We start from the raw sequence: 20,126 nt of genomic DNA, 5'->3' as shown, positions 1-20,126 counted from the left end.
AGTAGAGCTATTTAAGTGTTAATATTGATACTAGCTATGAAATACTTTCTGATTTGAACAAACAGATGCTGCACTGGAAAGCAAAAGAACCTGTAGTTAATTTGATTGGATGATCAATAAACCAGAAACTGATAATTTTGGTTTGCTGTCTATGAAGTAGAGGAACGCTGTTTTACTCTCTGGCAGTTTTGGTTTTGTTTTGGTTTGGTTTTTTTCAGTGTCGTGATTTTCTGTACTCATAACAATAAAGATAGAGGTACTGCACAAATGCAAGTACTTCTTACTAAGTTGCTCTTTTTCTCAGTGAAACTAGCACAGGTATCCAAATGGCATTCTGTGGTCTAGGTGCAGCCAACCAGGTTATTTTGCCTGGTATCAGATGCAAGCTATTTTTGAAATTCCCGTAAGGTGCTCTGTATTTCTTATCATCTTCCCAAGTTACTATGGAAGATTCATAATGCACGCATACAGGTCACGCTGTATGACTGTCAAAGCAAAATTTCTTGTAAGGAGATCTTGGTGTAAAAATAAACAAATACATCTATTACACTTGGTACTACTCTTGTGCATTACCATTACGTATTTAGTTAATTAATATGATGTTATTTGAAAATCTTAATACCTGAGGTTTTGATCTGTGTATGATATCTATATAGCTATGATCTATACAAGCAAAGTAATGAAGTAACAAAGCAGTTAAAAACGAAAAAAAGACATTACTGTTCTGTGGGTTTTGTTTAATCATTATATTGATAAACATGGTTTATGTTTGTTTAAAGAAATAAAATACTCATTGCAGCTTACCTTATGTCCTGTCAAGTAAGGGACAAAAGCAGAAAACCGTTTTCTAGATGGAAATGGTCATTGAAAACAATTTAAAAATAAATGGAATCTTGTCATTTCCTTGATAAAACAATTTTCAGTCTGAAGATCTAACAAATGTCATCTTTTTAATACATAAATTGTTTTCCCTACAAATTATCTGAGTTAGCATGAGAGGAAAGAAAGCAGCCTCATGATTTGTGGCTGCATTGTGAACTGTTAGGCCGTTTGCAGTAACTCCTAGCTCTCACTAGAAGACTCAGTACATGAAGAAGCAATGTGTGCTTTCAGCATATTCCTCCCTATTGCAAACCCATGGTACTGAAACCCAGAACTACTTCCCGCATTGTATACATGGGGAAAGTGGAGGCTGGAGCTGTATGTGGAAGCATCAGCAGCTTGGTATCCTTGAGCTAGATTGCGTATGGCTGACCATGTTGCTAAAATAAGCTGTTTTCTGTCTCCCTGATTAAAAAAGCAGCAGACTCGATTATAGGTCAGGGGCATGATTTCATTTCGAAAGCCACCAGGCAGGTTGCACTTGTAAACAGTATTTAATAATTGTCTGGTACTTTTTCCCGTACATATCTTAGAAATCTGTAAAGTTGAGGACACCAGCAGTCATGAATGAAAACCAATTACCTTTTCTCAGACGAAAGAGCTGAGTACCTGTGGTAAAACTCTCAAGCAGTAAGCCTAAAAAAGGCAAACCCCCCATATTGTTCTCATGATATATTACAAGAATTCAGAGATTTTATTAATCAGTTGTTGTGAGGCTACATAATCATTGAACAATTTGATTGAAATTCAGCCACTGATTCAGGAAATGTCTAAATTGGTGATTACATCAAATAAGGAGGGTATGTCCTTACTCTGTTCCCTGTTCTACCATCTACCGCTGGCCACTGCTGAACGGTAAGCACAGGGCTAGATGAACCGTTACTCCAGTCCCGTGGGGTAGTTAGGATCCTTATAAGACTGTCTAGTTTGTGGATATGCTTTATGGATATAGAACAGATCTCGCTGCAACTGAATTCACTAGCACAACTCACAGTTTTTATTTTCTTTTTTAAATGGGTTAAGAGTTTTATCATTTATTACAGTAAAGGGATTTTTATGCATTTGTCGTGAACTATACGCGTTTACACGAGCTATGAGTTGCCAGAGTGTGCAGATGATGGATTGGAGGTTGTCATGGTTTAACCCCAGCCAGCAATTAAACCCAGCCAGCAAGCCAGCTCCTTGCTCACTCCTCCTGTCCCACCCTGCCTGCCCCCATCCCCCTAGGGGTGAGGAGAACAATCAGGAAAAAGGTAAAACTTGAAGTTTTACCTCAAAAAGGTTGAAGTAAGAACAGTTTAATAGTTGTAATAAAATAAAAAAACCAATAATAAAAACAACAGTAATTGTAATGGAAAGGAGGGAGAAGGGGAGAGGAATAAAATCCAAAGGGAAGGAGAGGAAAAAACCCAAGTGATGCGCAATACAGTTCCTCACCACCCGCTGACCAGTGCCCAGCCAGTCCCTGAGCGGTGATCAGCCGGCCCTGGCCAGCTCCCCCCGTTTATATACCCAGCGTGACATTTTATGGTATGGAATATCCCTTTGAACTAGGTCGGCTGTCCTGTCCCAATTTCTTGTGCCCCTCCAGCCTTCTTGCTGGCAGGGCCTGAGAAACTGAAAAGTCCTTGACTTCGAATAAGCATTGCCTAGCTACAACTAAAAACATCAGTGTGTTTTCAACATCATTTTGGTACTCAATCCAAAATACAGCACTGCATCAGCTACAAAGAAGAGCATTAACTCTATCACAGCTGAAACCAGAGCAGAGGTTTATGGAACCTCTGAACAATTCAAAAGTATTGGTTGTGCTTTTGTGCAGGAGGAATTGCACGTACAGCCTCCTGGTTGTCAGGCAAAGTGCAAATGTTTTCCATCTTAGTAGACCATAGATTGTGCTTTCTAATTTTTAAAAACTTAAATAATTTTTAAAGGAAAACTTCAGTCATAGGACAGAGTATTTGTATAGGGCAGGGGTCCTCAAACTTTTTAACCAGGGGGCCGGCGCGGATGCAGTGGCAGCAGGCCATCTGCGGCTGCTTGGTTTCCCCCACAACCCCCCACGGGAGGGGGGGTGTCTGTAAATACCAGGGGCCGGATTGAGGACCCTGGGGGGCTGTACCCGGCCCATGGGCTGTAGTTTGAGGATCCCTGCTATAGGGCATATAGTATTTATATTTTGCAGATTTCAAAGTTTTTTAAAAACGCTGTATTTTACAAGTTAAGCCAGACACATTTAGGTAGAGCTCATCTACTTAAGTACTCATTTATCTTCAAGTAGAGTCTAAATGAAAGAGTATGCCCCTCTTTAATTAAATGCTACCTCTTAAACACTACTACCTCTACCATCAATATGCAAGTGTTCAAACCATGAAAAGGAAGTAGGTTTTAAATTTTTGGTGTGTGGCTCGAGTAGAGGGGTGCAGTTATTCTGATCCTTCAGGTAGAATTGGTAGCTTCTGCTGAATATTTTAATGTCTGATTGAAATTCTTCAATGTGATTAGAGGTATCTTTGCTACATTCTATAACTAAACACTGAGGCACAATACTGGTTTTCATGTCACTTGCTATTTTATCACTCTGGTTTTAGAGGTCTGATACTACATTTTTATATGCTGGGGTTTTTTGCATCTGTGTTGCTATAGTATGTGTAGCTTTGTTAAACTGCAGAAATTTTGTAACAATAATATATTCTCCTTGCATAATTTTTGTCTTTACATTTGTTTTAAAAAGTGATTGAAGATCCAACACCTGAAGAAGTCTTCTTTATTGGAAAGATGTTCATGATGGCATGGAGTGTGGGGTGGGGATGAGGATGCATGTGCTAATTGTAATAGCTATGTTTTGAAGATACGTTCAGAGTTTTTTGGTGGGACCTAGTGCATGTGAGAGAAACAAAACATGTCTGTGTTTGCAGTGATAGGATACATTTTCCCTTGTAGTCCTTGCGTTCCTCTTGAAAATTTGGGGATCTCCTTATTCTGAAGTCCTATTCTCTTTTCTGAGATGCTGAACTCTAGAGCAGTGTACTTTTTTTTCCTTGTCTGTCTGTCTGTCTGTCCGTATGTCCTGTCTTTTTGTTGAGGAGTGATTTTTTTCTGCATGCTTTGCCAGGCTGTTAGAAGATATTTTGGGGAGACCGGGAGGTTGCTTCTAGTCCTCGTTAGCATTGCTCTCTGGATCCTTAGGTTACTCCATTTTTCTCCAATGAAACTATTTTTACAGAAGTGATGTAAATGGACCTTCTTGCTGATGAATATATCTGAATAATGTGCAGCCTTTTATGTACAGAAAAAAAAAAGGCAAGAAGAAAAATCTGAATTATCCAACATTAATCACTTACTAAAAATACCCACAAGTGCCAGTTGTTCCTGTTAGAATATTTTTCATTTCCTTAAATGAAAAAAACAAACTGTCTTTTAATGTTTGCTTTCCCTGCTTACTATATTTGCTAATATAGTCAATTTTTATTCTGAACAGGAATTAAATGCATGATTTGGAAATGGTATCTTTGCACTTAATGTGGTTAACTAGTTTTGTGTGTGTGTTTCCTCTCTAGCTTTTGGAACCAATTGATTATTCTACTGATTGCCCAAATTGTGGGCGGGCAAATGAGAATCAGACCAAATGCCGACATTGTGAAAGTGCTTCTCTAAAGGATTTGCAAAGAATCTCCAGACAAACTGTGACATTAGGTGAATCTGTGGGACCTTTATCACGTTCTTCGATACATCAGAATTCAACAGGGCAAAAATCTTCAGGTACAGGCTTCAGCACAAAGAAGTTTTATAGTTCTGCTGTTGGGAAAGGTCCAACAGATATTCTACTGAGTAATGAAGTAGGACATTCTATGTTACGACAGAATGGAAAAGTCGGTCTTATTACTGGGACAAAAAATCCTAAAATTACAGGAAGCTTAAGACAGAGAAGTACGAGACCATCTGAACTAAATGATCCAAGTAAGTACCTTTTTATGCATATAGCCATGAACTGGAAACCCAAAATACTGTATAATGACAGAACTGTTCCCGCAGGTTTACATTACTGATTTTGCATGGAATTTTTTTGTGAACAATCTTCTTGGGGAAGAGGGACAGACCTTTTTTTAATTTCATTTTCATATGCTGAGGTACTCTCTGAGAAGGATGAACATTGGGGAAAACATATTACTTCATGAATCTTTTATTTTTAAAAAGACACTTTGTAACTTTAGCAAAAAAGCATTCTTAGCAGAATTTCATCATTCATTCTCCCAAAGGGAAAGACAGTCTTTGTTTTTTATTTTATATTCCCCCTGCCTTTCTTTTTGAGCTACGCATTTATTTCAAATTCGTAATTTGTAAAATGTTGACTTTTTGTGCTTTCTCTGCATAAACTCAAATTAATTTATAAGCAGGAAGGAACTTGGAATTTGGGAAATTATGTTTCTGGTTCCATGCTTAGTTTACTAGACCATGTTGTCTTACTGATTTGAATAACTTGTTGTAATTTCTTTTGACGGTTTTTCTTAATTTATATTATTCACTCTCAATTTTTGATTGGACCAGGAAATGTATGACTTCACTTCTGTGTGCGGAGGCTGATTAACGATACCCATTTCTTGTATAGTTAGTTGTGAGAAATAAATGAGGGGAGGGAGCGCCTGTGAGCAGATTCAAAATAAACATTATTAAAAGCATAATATAATGATAAATGTGGACTTTTTTGGCACTGCAGGACAATTACATAAATTACTTTTAAGCTATTGCTGGAAAAGAAATTTCTGTTACAGGAAAATGTAGTGGTTGAGAATGTAATATTTTCTGTTTAGTTGTCTTGTCTAGTGATGATGATGATGATGATGATGAGGATAGTGGCAGCACTAGGAGAATGGAAAGCATTTCACCTCGTCCTGCAGATTCAGCCCGCTCCTCCCCAGCTCCTTCTACAGGAAAGGTGGAAGCAGCATTAAAGGAAAACAGTTGTGGAATAGAACAGAGAATAGGTAGTATAACAACAGATACAGAAATTGCAGTCACACTACCAAGAAAAGCAAGAATGAAAGATCAGGTACTATTTAATGCTTTGTTTAAAGAAAACAAAAATCAGATAATGGTAAATGTAAAGGCTTGTTTGCATTGTCAGAAGTTGACTATATTTTGATTGCTTTTCTTACTTAGCAGCTCATTGAGTAGTATATCTGCTTACATAATACTGGAGACATAAGAAAATGTATTAATTATATTTTTACAAATGTTCATCGTGATTTGAATTATGCTGTTAACATAGGTGCTTCTGTGTTGAATGTATATTCTTTGAGACTGTGCCAGGGTGTCTGTGTGAAACTCAAGGGCCTGCTTAGTTTGTGAAAAAAATATAAGTACCAGCTCTTGCTTGGTGAGACTTTGGACTTAGAAAGTTAAACATGAAAAGAGACATTAGGAGTAATAGAGTCCCTCTAAAATCAAAATACTTCGAACAACTGTCCCAATTAATATCATTTATTTTAAGGATTTCCTGGTGGGGCTTTTGTTTTGTAGTTGAGTACCACTGCAAGATTTGGATAAACAAAGATAAAAAGTGCTCCATGAGCAGACTTCTTAAGTGCTGTCAAAGGGGACAGCTTTCACAGTATGTTAAAAAATTAACCACCTCAACAGTGAGCCATTAGGAAAAATAATTCCTCTGTGGCAGTGTGGTGTTGAATTAATAGTGCTGATTAAAACTGTTCTTGGGTCGCTTGTCCAGCTTCACTGTTTAGTTTAACACAAGTATCGGATCAGATTTCCACCTGCAGTCTCAAATCCTTTGTGTTTTCTGAGTTAGAATGCTGAAGTAATGATGCCAAAACGTTCATGCGATGTTGAGATTCAGAAGCCAACATTCTAGTCTTGTAGTTGATGAAATTATGGATGTTTGTAATATGGTATATAATTAGTCACCACTGTCAATATGAAGCTGTGAACCTCTAGCCTACAATAAAGCTGTGGGGCTAAAAGCTTGGATGATAGATAGTTTGGAATTTCATTTATTCTGGCATTATCTACTGGATTAATTGAAACTGTTGCATTGTGAAGCCACTGGTGTCTAAGACTCCTGAAACTCTCCCAAATGTTTTTCTTTGTAGACCCATATGTTCCTGTTCACCAGTCTTTAAGAACCAGTAGTAACATTGGAAATGAATTATGTATTTTATATAAAAGTAGGAAATAGCTTGCTTTTAAAAATAAGGGAAAAAATTTTTTGTTTGTTTGTGAAATTTGACACAAACTTTCCATTGATTCAAGGAAACTACGAAGAATTGCAGATATCAGTGTTTTTGTCAGATATGATAGAAGAAGCTTGGAGAAGCTTTGTTCATTTTTTTTTTCTCTCAAGAATATTCATTATTTCTTTACTGAAGAGGCTACTTGAATATAGCTCCACTTAAATGTTTACCATTTTACTGTTTGTCTTGAGTTTTGAGCTTTTAATAAAGTTTAGCTAGTCCTAAGAAGATATTTTATTCAGGGATTGGGAATCTTTGCCTTCTCTACTGTATTTAAATGAAGCATCCAAACATGTAGCTTGAATTACGGCCAAGACAGGCTAGTGATTAGGGACTTTAACCTAATTGTCAAGACTTAGTCTTAGTAGATACGTTGAATCCCTTAAAATGTTCTTCTGTGGGAGTTTTAATTGTATTTTGTAACTCAAAAGAATGTTTATTAATGGACAGCTTTATGAAACAATGTAACTACCAAATAAAAGACTAGTGTACAGAAAATCCTTCCACGATGTGGAGCAATATAAGCAATACAAAAAATAAATACATTAATCAGGTGGCTGTTGGCCAGCTTTCTTTCATTTTAATAGGTTTTCATAAGATTGATCTGTTGGTAAACGGGATGCTTCATTGAGATTACAGCTTCAGTCAGCATCTGGAGACTTTCTTGAACTGGAGCCAAACTCCACGTGACCTTCTCTCAGTATTCAGACTTCTGGTCCTGGAATCTATCCTAAAAATATCTTAATAGTTCTGTAGAGTTTCTTTAAGGAATTTTGTTTGGGCTTATTTATGTTTCTTGAAGATTCTACTGTTGCTAATGTGGTGAGGCACTGTACTTCAGTAATTACTCAGTGTTTTCAGTCACAAAAAGCTTGCACTAATAAAAACTGAAAGAAAAAATAAACCCACCAACATTGTGGTGCTTTTACAGCATTAGCAGTTTTATATAAATAAAATATTTTAAAAATAACCCTATTTTGCTGGACTGCACAGTGTTTCAAAATGACAAAACCTGAATTGGTTTTGGCAATTTTAGGAGCACTATTTGTGATTTGGAAATATTAACAAAATGTTTACAAGTGTCAGCTTACCCTTTTTTTTTTTTTTCCTTAATCTAGAATATTAAGGTCTTTAGATGTTCCATAAAGCCCTTTAGGAAATTTGTATCTTCTGTTTATGGTTGAGGTGGATGCTATATAGTAAGTAATGTTCTTGACCAACAGAAAAGTAGTTGAAAATATAGTCGCTAGTTTTTAGCAAGCTTGTTTTAGCAATAAATCTTAGTGAGACATTCTGAAACCTTGAAAATTACTTTTCAGTTTGGGAACATTGTGTCTAACACTCCAATAAAACGGCGTAAAGTTATTTCTCGAGAGATTGTAACTGAGACTGTACCTCTGAATTCCTGTGAAAGTGTCATTCTGCATTGTCGAAGTATACGAATAGGAACACTGCGAAGAATGGTAGTGGAACCTGTGATTGTAAGTAAACTTACTATTTCACAAATCTCCTTTCAGTTTTTCATGGACATTGTTATTTTCATACTTTAACAACATAATATTTTTGCCTTTTATCTGTGGAACAGTAAGTTTGTCTCTAATGTCAGGGGCAGTGATTCCCAAAGAATCCCAAAGTACCGACATACTATCTAGTGCTGGTGTTAGAGAAACATCATGCCTGCAAAACCCTTGAAAACAATTTACTTGGTTGTGGAGGCTTGTGGATTAGCATGCATTTGTTAAGAATATTGAAGGCAACAGTGACCAAAAAATTAATATTGATAGATGAGAGGAAGAAGCATGTCTGCAGTTGAATTATTTTATTTTTATATAACATTTTTTTTCGTTAGCTCAGTTACTCAGAGACTTTCAAGGAGACATCGAATGTTAATTGTATGCAATAAGCCAGAGAAAATGGACACTTCTTGCTGGGGTAACCACATAAATAGCAGAGAAGTGTTACTTGTTCTTTCCACTTATCTGCAAAACCCTGTTGTTTGATTTGCTTAAATACTGATAATAGAAGACATTCTCTTTTGAAGATAGTTTTTTTTTTCCTCTCGCTATAATTGGTGGTATTTTTCAGAGCATTATAAACCTTTTTGAAAGTGGAATACTTAGGAGAACTCTTTAAGTTTCAACAGTCAATAGGACTGAGACACTGAATAATAAAGAATTTACTTGCTTCCTTGACTTATGCTAAAATGTACACTTTGCTTTTTTTAAAAAGGTAGTTTTTATTTTACAATTTTCATTACTTAAGTACTTAGTCAATTGAAATATGTTTGCTCACAATTAAAAGGCATTAAGTCAGTTTTGATTTAGAGAAGATGTGAAATCTTATTTTGTTGTCTTCCACAGTTTTGCCTGGATTATATCAAAATACGCTTAGAAAGTCAAGAAGGTGAGTACATCTTTCATTTTACATTAATACTGATCATATATATATATTGCGTGAAGTAACTTTCTGAAAGGATTTAACAAATAAGTCATAATGAAATGTCGATTCTCATTTTGTGCCTGTAGTCAGGGAAGAAGAATGGGAGTATAAATTTGAACTGCCTCGTGAATAAATACAAAATGATTTTGCATTTTTTATACCTTCCACTGACAGAAAAAAAATCACAGATAGCAGGAATTAGGAATTTGTGGTGTCATTTGGTGTGCAAATGGATGGTCATTAGCTCTTCCCCTTCATTCTGGCTGAAGAGTTGTAGATATTCTGGTGATGACTGGCAAAGGTTGTCTTGAAAATTATTAACAAAAACAAAAGGCAAGAGTAACCTCCTGTAAAACATGTTACCTTTTATTAGTTTTTTTTTATTTCAGATGCATCAGTAGAGAGTAAAAACCACCTAAGTGTCTTAGACCTTTCCTGTCTATATCTCCCTGGAAAAATTTTTCTTCTCTAGCCTCTGAGTTGTAGATTTCATGTTCCTGAAAGAAATACAGGGACATAGTTTAGGAAATGGTGAGCTTACGATTATTGCACTATTTCCTTTGTTTTCTTTTGTAGGGTTTTGCATTAGGCCTAAAAAGAAGCAATGCCTCCTTTTCTTAATCTTAAGTTTCCATGAAGATGCAGTCCTATTGAATTTTGCCTTTTGTTATTTGTAAAACAGAACTATTATATTTTGTCATTATTATATACAAAAAGGTGTCTCATAACCTATGAAGATAAGCATAGGCTTTGCTCAGTAAAGTATTTTAATTTTCTGCTGTGTATAAAATATAGATGCATAGAAACTATCAGTTTTCATGCATTAAATGCGTTTCTAAAAAAACATTAAAAAGCTTAGTAAAATTTGTAGAAAATGTCAATTTTTAGTCAAAACAGCTGCATGGTGAAATGATTTATGTGGGACTTGGTCCCTCAATAGCATAAATATGGCAACTCATTAAATGCTGTGTTTATCGGAACATTTAGCACACTTCCATTTAATTTTTTTTGTTTTGCAACTGGAGGGAGATGGGTGTATTCCCAGCTAGGTCCATTTCTATTAACATCATAATCACAGCACGACTTGTTTTAATACAAGTAAGGGTCTTGGAATAAAAATGACACCTGATTTTTTTTTTTTCTTGAGATTGATTACAATGGTCATGCTTTTTCAGGAAAGGCATATGCTTTGAACAGCTGTAGAAACAGCAGTACTGTCCTGCTTTGAGCTTGTGTTTGCATGTATAAATATGTCAGGTTCTCAAAATTCTCTCCACATTCCTTGTCAGTTTTCTGCAACTCCCAACTGGTGTTTCAAGGAAACAACTTTCTGTTTCTAACATGTAAAAATCTATTCATGTGGCCTTTAATGGATAAGTCATGTTGTCTGTCTTAAGTCAGTGTTACAGGAAGTATTGCTCAGGGGTTAAGGTGTTTATGGTGAAATGTATTATTAAGATGCCTGTCTTAACACAAAAGGATCAATGCAATTTAAATTTTCATATGAAGAGTAGACAGTCTTCCTTGCACATGAAATTCGGTACGTTTTACCTCAGTGCAAACCACCATTACAAGGATTCAGAATTTTCTCCAAAGACCAGCTAGCTCATGTTCTGGCAAGGACTTTCTATCTAGACAGCATTAGAAGGACTTGTATACCTCTGGTTTTCACTTGTGATTGTCGTTACTGCAGCCTACCTCTGAAAGTGGGAAGTTAGGTAAAATGAACTAAGGCAAGTGTTTTCATTTAGGAAGGAGAAAACTGAATATTACTATAGAGACTGAGATACTGCAGCCTAGCCTTGGAAAGCTATTTTGTTGTTTGTTTTAAACAAAAAGGGCAGAAGACTCTAGGAGTCATCTACAAATCTTCACTCATTTACTAACTTCATTTTCTCCTGTCTAAGTCCCTAAGGAGATAAAGGAGAACCAGTGCAAGGAGATAGACTAGTCAGAATCCATGTAGCACATTGCTGCTGCTCTTTTCCTGATGAGATGGCAAAACGTGTCACGGCAGACATGACAAACTGTTCTGAACAGCGAATGTCCAGGCGGCTTGGAGGAAGCGTGTTGTCACTGCAGCCTGACTCGGAGCCGGGCTGCTTCTTCCGCAGCTAGTGGGACAGGGGTATTGGAGGTTTAGAAGAAAAGGCGGGCTGCCTTGCTCCACAGAAGCTGTGGTGGCCACCACTTCCAGTCTGCAGCCAGTGGATAGTTGGCCTTGGGTAACTGCCCTGTCTTTACAAGCAGCAGACTCCCCTTCTGGCAGGGCAGGCACAGGGGTGTGCGTTCAGTTGCTGGCAAGGGTGGGTGTAGAGGGTGGCTGCTGGACTTTGACTGCTAGATGCCAAGATAAGGATCGCAGGGGTGGGAGGGGGAAACGCTTCCTTCACTAATAATAACCACCACTGATGTGCTAAACTAGAAAGTAACGGTATGTGTTTTATGTCTTCCCCCCCATCATATGTTTTTTTGCAATTATGTTCAGGGTGATGCAAATTAAACTCTTTAGGTGATAACCATTTTACTAATTTTTACTCGCCATCTGTCTGGTCACGAAATATTTACTAGAATTTAACTTAAGAAAATCCTTAATATTTTCAGGAATTCCCTGCAGCATCTCTTCCCTTTTACAGGGAAAGGAGGAGGAGACAGGCTTGTTGCATTATTATTTATTAAAGGACTTCATATTGGCTCCATTTGTCCTTCCATTCTGTGCTTTGTTCCTACATAAGGGCATACAGTTTTTGTGGTGGAGGCTGCCGCTAACTAAAGCTTTAAGTAACTACCGTTAACCGTTTTTGTGATCTAGAAATAATTAATGTCATTGAAATTCTGGGTCTTTTCATCAAATTGAAGAATTTTGACTTCACACAATTTTCTTTCCGTTTTTATAATTCACTAAAACCTGTAAAATACTCAGCATTGCCATTGACAGCATCAGAGGTAGTGTTAAAATTTACCATGTTGCTGACATCTCCTTTTGGTAGTAAATTGAAAGGAGCACCTTATTTCCCTCAGGCAGTCAGATCATTTCTCTTCATGTGTTCATTCACCTCTTCTTTTTATAGTTATTTTTCATAAGGGAAATTGGTCAAAGGTAAATCTACAAAGTTTTACAAACCTATTGTAAAATGTGTCATAGCAGTAGTTGCAAATTTAAATCACTGGAAAGGGTGTTTTTTTCGTTGAAATAAAAACTAGATTGAAGTCGGTGAGAAAAAACAGTTTGTTTCTGATTACTTCCCTGAGAGGTGACAGTGGAGTTCGGTTTGTCTTTTAAGATATAACAGACATCACTTCCTGGTTACGTGTTGATCTGAAACTTCTAAAAACTTTTAAGATTGTTAATGAGTACATACTGGTACGTTGTTAAAATCAAGGGGGAAATTGTAAAGGAAACCTGCATATTTTTACTATAATGTCATTATTTTCTCCTAGAATCAGAAAGCGATATCAGAGAGATTAACCTGAAAACTTCAGAACTTACCAAATGTGAATGGTGTAGCGTGCGAAAATTACCAGTAGTCTTCCTACAAACAATACCATCAACCTGTAGTAGCCTGAGAGACCAACTGAAAATGAGTAAAGATAATGTTTGGTACGAATGTAAAGGAGACAGTAAGTAAAACAATTTTTATTAGTTTACTATTCACTTCAAATTTTGTTTTACTATTTTGGATCGTGACCGAGTGTACTAAAGACTAAAACTGGCATCATTGGCTGGGGCAGGGGTAGTGTTTTTCCAGATACTATCACCTTCCCAGGCTGATGAGTATAGTTCAGAACAGCTTGGCAAAACTAGTCTTCTGTTTGTCCAGGCACATGCTAGTTACAACATTTAGCCAATCAAGTGTAACTTTTTTTCACTAATATTTGTACTGAATTAAAGCAAGTTGGTTTGTTTAGCTTTTGGTATACTTGCTTCTGCTTTCTGTGCTGTTCTGCTTCCAGGCCTTAGTTTCAGTAGAAAGTGTTGTGTGGGTTGACTGAGGTTTTTTCCGCATATGCTTGTAGTGATGTTGTGATGCAGACAAATACCTGCTTGGAAAGTAAATGGGTTGTCTTCATGTATCTTAAAATTAAGTTTTAATTTTAACATAGTTTTACTCAAGGGTCTAGCATCTTAATATGTACACTATTCTTAAAATTAATACAGAGTCCTCTTCCCCTTAAATAGGTTTTTCTTTAAGTTAAATTTTGTGGTTATTTATACTTGTACGGAGCTTCATAGATACATGATGCATTCAAATGGAGGAAGAATGCTTTCAGCAATCTCAGAATTGTGTGCTTCCAGCACACAGTACTGTTATAATAACCTCATCCACCTCCTATAAAAAGTATGAGCTGTAACGAGTGTTACAATTACAAAAGTAATTGGAGTGCATGTAGGGGAGCTAGAGACAATCCTGGGAGCAGGCACCAGACCTCAGGTATCACAGGTGTTCACAAGTGAAAAAAGGAAAAACTTACTGAGTTGTTCAGGTAAAAAATCCTTCCCTTAGTATGTCTCTCAGCCTTTCACCCCCCGCCTTTTCCCTCTGAAGCTGTGGCACCAAGCTAGTTTTGCACCCAGCTGCTTTATTGTACTTGATATTTAGGAGCACTTTGTTGTAACACACTTGCGATTTGCTTTGTGAGTGTGAAATTACTTTAAGCCTGAACCCATAGCTGTGTAAGCAATTGTGTGTGTAGATGCCTAGTTCCCAAACCAGGAATAAATAAAACCTAGTTAGACACCCGAATTCTGTGTGTGGTGAATTGGGCAATATGCTGCTGAAGAATTATTTCTCACAAGTTAGCATGCAGAGTTAAGAATAACCAAAAGGAAATGGTTATGCATGTGTCTGAAACTCTTCTTCTCTTACAGAAAAACAGGTCCCTGCAGCTCTGAGTTAGCCAGCTACGTGAGACTGAGATTTGCAGCCTGAATCCTATTCCTGTGTCTGACTGCCTAAATAATTCCTCTTAGTGCAATTTACTGCTTATTTTTCAGATGATGTGAGCAGGTGGTATTTATACAACAGCTGTTTGATCTGACTTACAGTCTCCAGCTTTTGGTAAAGGTGTAAGCTGACCTGTTCAGACAGCCACTGTACCAAAAGAAATACAAGATTTATTAGAGCTAGCAAGAGTAATCATGAGAGAATGCCTGATGGTATTCTGTTAGCAGGGTGTTCACCAAGGGCAGAGAAGTTATGGTTTGTCTATGTTACAGGACCTGAAAGCAGGGCTTTGCTCTTCTAGGTGGTGAGATCTCCTTACCCGTGTAAGAGGATGAAGATTTTGATTACTGTGACATTTTAAATTCCTTTCCTTGCTCAGATGCATACTTTTTAGAAATGAAAACTGTTTGCCAGTGGATTGGAGATCCTGAAGAGATTTCTGTTTCTATGGTAACAGAAATCTGATCGGTGAAAAATAACTGTTTCTTTTGTGAAATTGCCATCACAGGTTTTGTACTTACATACCCAACAACACATGCCTAAAATCAGTAAGAGTAGTTTTGTTAGAACTTTGTGCTTCTAATATGTGGTATACAGTTTGTATCGACTTTAAAAAAGCATCGTGCTTATTTTCACATTTCACTCTGGAAACAGTCGTTCCCAAAATACACTTTTTCTTCTCCTTAGTATTCTATTCTGTTTAGTTTCTAAGCACTGGTTTAAGTTTTGTATCCTACTTGCTAGATACCCCAAGTTAAAGTAGTATTTTTTTCCAACCTGTCACTGTTTCTGAGAATCTCCATTGTTGGAAAGAGCTGACGTGCAGATGTTGGTGCTGTGTATCCATGTAGAAGTGATTCTTATAGACAGTTTTAGCTAAAAGGCCGGGAACCTCTGGGCTTATATGTTGTAGTACTTTAATATGTAAAATTTTCAAAAAGGTTTTGTAGTGTAGCCTTCTAGGATGAGGAATCTGGACAGACCATGAATCTGCCTGAATCGTGGGGTCTCATATACTGTTTCTTGTCTAATCTAGGGTATGTTGTCTCAGTGCATGTGCTCCCCCCCCTCCATCTATTGGAAAGTAGGAGTTAAGCAGATTAAAGCCATTTTTATAATAAACATTGAGACCACAAAAGCCCACCTACATTCTTAATATAGTTCTTTTCTAATAGATTTCCATAGGTGAATGTATCTTGATGGATTTTTGAGAGAGCTGCTCTAGACTTCTTAGTGTTGACCTGGGAGAAATTAGGGCATGGTGTTGCCCTATAGAGAGGAAATTATGCTGACTATATAATTTCTAGAATTGCATAGAAACAATAGGATAGGAACTGTAATAAGAATAATAGAAAATAGCGATTACCGAGTCTTACTGTCAGTAAGCAAAGAAGCCATTATTTCAAAATATGCTTTGGCTTTGCATTCAGTGTGTCTTAACAAATTATCAGGTGTAATAATTAACGTTTCTAGATTAAGGTAAAAGTTGAATGCCCTCTTTTTGCAAATGTAGGTAGAAGAACTTGGTAGTTATTCCTTCTGTCTACTGGCATACATGTGTATTACTGCTTGTATGTATTGTCAGCAGCGTGTACATGTGGTGGCCCACAGTTCTTTGAAATCTGTTTATAATTGCAACATTTTGTTTTGTTTGTAAATGAATAATTTTCTCTGCTTTTTTATAGGTCAAGAAGAACAGTACATCATTTTGATTTTTGAAACTGGGCTTGATTCTCATGCAAACTCAGTATTTGAAAAAATAATTACTGATATTGGTATTAGAAATAATATTTCTGACTTCTTTGTGAAAATTTCCTTTGAAGAAGCCAATGGCAGGCTTGTCGCATTTACTAAGTGCTTGGAAGACAATTCCAAAGGAAGCCCATCTCACAGAGAAAACAAAATAAAAAATGTAATTATGTTTTTGGGTTTGTTTTAGAACAAAGTCATCATATTATTTAGGTTACAAATACAGTAAAGGTAGTGTGCTAGTCACTAGATTCAAAAAAATCCCAACAACTTCTACTGGCTTTTATATGAGGATTCCCAGACTGGTCCATGGTGGGTTATGAAACTATGGGTAATGGTCTGCATTCACAGTACTATTTATAGTGTGTTTAGTTTGATCATAAGAATGTACAATGGTCCACAAGTAATTTTGTCATTTAGAAATTATAGTACAAATTTCTCATCCCTTAATAATTGGACAACATAATTGTTTCCACATTAATTTACTGGTAAAATTACAGTATTTCAAACAAGAAATTCAAATTGAATTAGCATGTTCTTTAAACAAAACTACCTCTTCAAGAATTTGCAAATTTTGTGGACCTGCAAGAAATGAGTGTGGAGCTAAGTGTAATCAATGAGCTAGGAAAGGCAAAAACCTAAACTTGACACTGCTGGACTTCAGAAAGATTTATTATCTTTTTTGATAAATTTGAACACAGTATGCAAATTAGTATTTACTTTTATTCTTTTAAGGTTGCTTCTGAGTCCAAAGTGCAGCAGCGAAATAAACAGTTACCATATTTTGATGATGATGAAGAAATTGGAGAACCACATACAGTATTTATTGGTCCTATAGAAAAGTAAGATATTAATCTTTGCACTGTAATAATTTTCTCAGTTTTTTTGGCATTTCTTAATTATTATTATTGACTGTATTTTTTTTTTCAGGTTGATAGTTTATCCACCTCCTCCAGCTAAAGGTGGTATTTCTGTGACCAATGAAGACCTCCATTGTCTAAATGAAGGAGAATTTTTAAATGATGTTATTATTGATTTTTATTTAAAGTAAGTTTTAATTCAAATCAGTTTTTAGTCATCTTTTACTTTGAAACCTGAAAATTTCTGACATTGAAGAACCTAGTTCTTTAGTTGGTCTCCAATTAAAGTCGGTCTCCAAGTATGTATACCTGTAATTTCAAAGGTTGTTTTCTATATTTGCGAGAAATTTTGGTTCCTTTCCTGTCCTGCTTGACAGTGACATTGTTCTCACTTGGAAAAATGGTTCTTTAAAATTTCCTAGTATCTGCAGTGGAAATTTAACTGCAAGGAAAAAAAAAAGTCTTTTTAAGTTCAGTTGTTTTTTTCCAGAGTATTTGTGTTCCTTGGAATTTCATGTTTTGATTAAAATAAATTGTTTTTTGTGTCACTGACACTATAGATGTTAGAAGCATATAAAACTGGTATGTGCTGCTGTGTTTATGCTACACGTAAGGGGTGTGTGTGTAATTTTCAGTCTGTTGAAATATTTTACAGGTAAAAAGAAAGTTAATGCATCACTCTGGGAGTGTTCGGAGGCTTAGCAGCTCAGTTATAAAATATGGGTCTTTCCTAGGTTGATTGTTATGTAACAAAGTCATTGAACATTTGTTTTCCTGCCATGATATAAAAATAAATACAACAGCAGCAAAACCACTTGTTGATTGGGGAAAGCACTTAATATCTTGCAGTATTGACACACTTTTCTGCATTAAGTAGTTCCTGTGGTTACTTAGCTCTGATATTCTTACAGCTATTTTGTGAGAGGCTGCAACAGTTTGGTGGGGAGGTTGGCAGTCATTTTTACTGCAGCGGTTAATATTTAAAATTAACACCTCCATGAATTTTTCTTTTTTAACTGATTAGGTATTTGGTACTTGAAAAACTGAAAAAAGAAGATGCTGATAGAATACACGTGTTCAGTTCATTCTTCTATAAACGCCTTAATCAAAGAGAAAGAAGAAATACTCACGAAACTTCAAACCTTTCGTAAGTCTGTTGATGGGTCACTTTAACTAAGAGCTAAGTACAGTTAGCTCTGTAAGATGTAAGATGTAAGAACAGATGCTTTACAGACATAAAATCTTTACAGACAATAGTATGATACCGACAGAACTGCAGGAGGTATCCAGACCTATAGCAAACATGGAATGTACCTTGGAAATCTTAAGAAGCTGTTGAAGTGAAAATATCTGGAAAAGTAGTCTGCCAGTTAAAATAAGCCACCCTACAAATAATGTGTTGGTTTCTTCTCACAGAATACAACAAAAACGACATGGGCGAGTAAAAACATGGACACGGCACGTTGACATTTTTGAGAAAGATTTCATTTTTGTTCCCCTTAATGAAGCGTAAGTAAACATACCTTTTTATCGCATTTGGTAAAGACTTAAGCTTCATAGTTCTAAAATTGAAAGTTATAGTGTGAATTGAAGTTAAAAATTAAAAGATTAAACATCTTTTTCCAGGTAATAAAACCAAAATAATAATGTGAGACCTTTAAGTGTTATAATATAAGAAGTATGAGCCAATGTAAAGACTAAGCAAAAATGAACTTTTCTGAGTACTTTTTCTAGTTTTACTTGGTTCTCAGGAGTTCCTTTTTCCTTTTTCTAAGCTCTTATCTTTGGTGACTTCTGGATTTGCTTTTTTTTAGTCATTTTACTTCTGATGACATCTCTTTGGTATAGATTGAGATAATCTTTTTTAATTACAATAAATCTGTATTGGAAGAAAATGCAATTGGAAACCTCTGCTGGCCTGTATTGGAAGCTGTATTCTTTTTCTTTATATCCTTTTGTCCTGATACTTTTCTTGGATCAGGAAGCAGACTGTTGGCATTCTGATCATTGTTAGACTTTTAATGATGCTTACCATCCTTAATAATCAGAGCAAGTTGTCACAAACATATTTCTACATTTTACAAAAAGAATCTAAGCAGTCCTTAAGCCAAATTACTGCATTTAAAAACTAAACAATAGAAAACATAAGTAAGGACAGAGAGACAAGAGAATTGTAACTGACTTATCATAGGCATACCTAACTGATCTTTGAGAAGTTCAAAGAATGGGAGTTTTTTTAAGTAAAAGCTTTTCAAAATAAATTTATCTAAATACCATGCTATTGTGAAGTGGGAGGAAAATTTCCCGAATCTTTTTTTTTTTTTCTGTCCAGCTGAATTCTGAGACTAGCTGTAGAGAGGCAGTTATGAGGTAACTGACCATAGATCTGTCTTTGTTATAAAGTTGTTAAGTAAATCTCTGAGAAAGCTTCTCACAAGCACTGGCTTTAGATTTTGAGATGCTATGACCTCTGTACAGCTATGGGAAGACAGCCAGTTCTCAGGTGATGAAAACAACTTCAGGTGTAGGATAATTCCCTGTCCACTACAGACTTCATCCTTACCATCTCCCTCCCCCAAAGCTTTAAGTACCAGAACTTTGAAGTGCCTGTCACTTATATAAACTCTAAGGCAACTAAAGTTTATTTACTTCCCACCATCATATCTCACGTCATTCCCACATCCACATTGGTTATGCATAGCAGAAATGAGACTGATCATGCTGCAAATACCAGACAGTCTGACTTAGAAGTCACCTGAAAATGAAAAGAAATAGTTCTGTGGTTTTAAAAGAATTAGTTGCTAGTAACTTAACATATAGTAGTTTTCACTGTCTTGATCATCTATTGATAAGGAGCTAAAGCAGTATCTACCTAAGCAAGTAGTGCAGCTCAGTAGGAACGAATCTGCAGAACAAAACAGCTTGTAGTGAAGGCATGATGTTTACCCCTTGTGTGGGTTGGGGATTTTGCTTTGGTCTACCTTGGTCTCATGGACTCGTGC

The 20,126-nt window shown here is 36.2% G+C and overlaps 1 protein-coding gene across 6 annotated transcripts in view; it reads left to right on the top strand.

Annotated features, from left to right (window-relative positions):
• The window catches only part of SENP6 (SUMO specific peptidase 6), a 91,628-nt gene that overhangs the window by 53,999 nt on the left and 17,503 nt on the right, over positions 1–20,126 (top strand). For all 6 annotated transcript variants that reach the window (XM_040597635.1, XM_040597637.1, XM_040597636.1 and 3 more), the window contains 10 exons: positions 4,443–4,842; positions 5,694–5,932; positions 8,450–8,611; positions 9,491–9,533; positions 13,011–13,190; positions 16,201–16,427; positions 17,000–17,106; positions 17,195–17,311; positions 18,149–18,271; positions 18,541–18,633. In XM_040597635.1, coding sequence (XP_040453569.1) covers positions 4,443–4,842; positions 5,694–5,932; positions 8,450–8,611; positions 9,491–9,533; positions 13,011–13,190; positions 16,201–16,427; positions 17,000–17,106; positions 17,195–17,311; positions 18,149–18,271; positions 18,541–18,633 — 1,691 coding nt within the window. The remainder of the gene's footprint in view (positions 1–4,442; positions 4,843–5,693; positions 5,933–8,449; positions 8,612–9,490; positions 9,534–13,010; positions 13,191–16,200; positions 16,428–16,999; positions 17,107–17,194; positions 17,312–18,148; positions 18,272–18,540; positions 18,634–20,126) is intronic.

Source organism: Falco naumanni, chromosome 6, assembly GCF_017639655.2.
Source record: "Falco naumanni isolate bFalNau1 chromosome 6, bFalNau1.pat, whole genome shotgun sequence".
Lineage (NCBI taxonomy): Eukaryota > Metazoa > Chordata > Aves > Falconiformes > Falconidae > Falco > Falco naumanni.
This window is presented reverse-complemented; position numbering and strand designations above follow the sequence as displayed.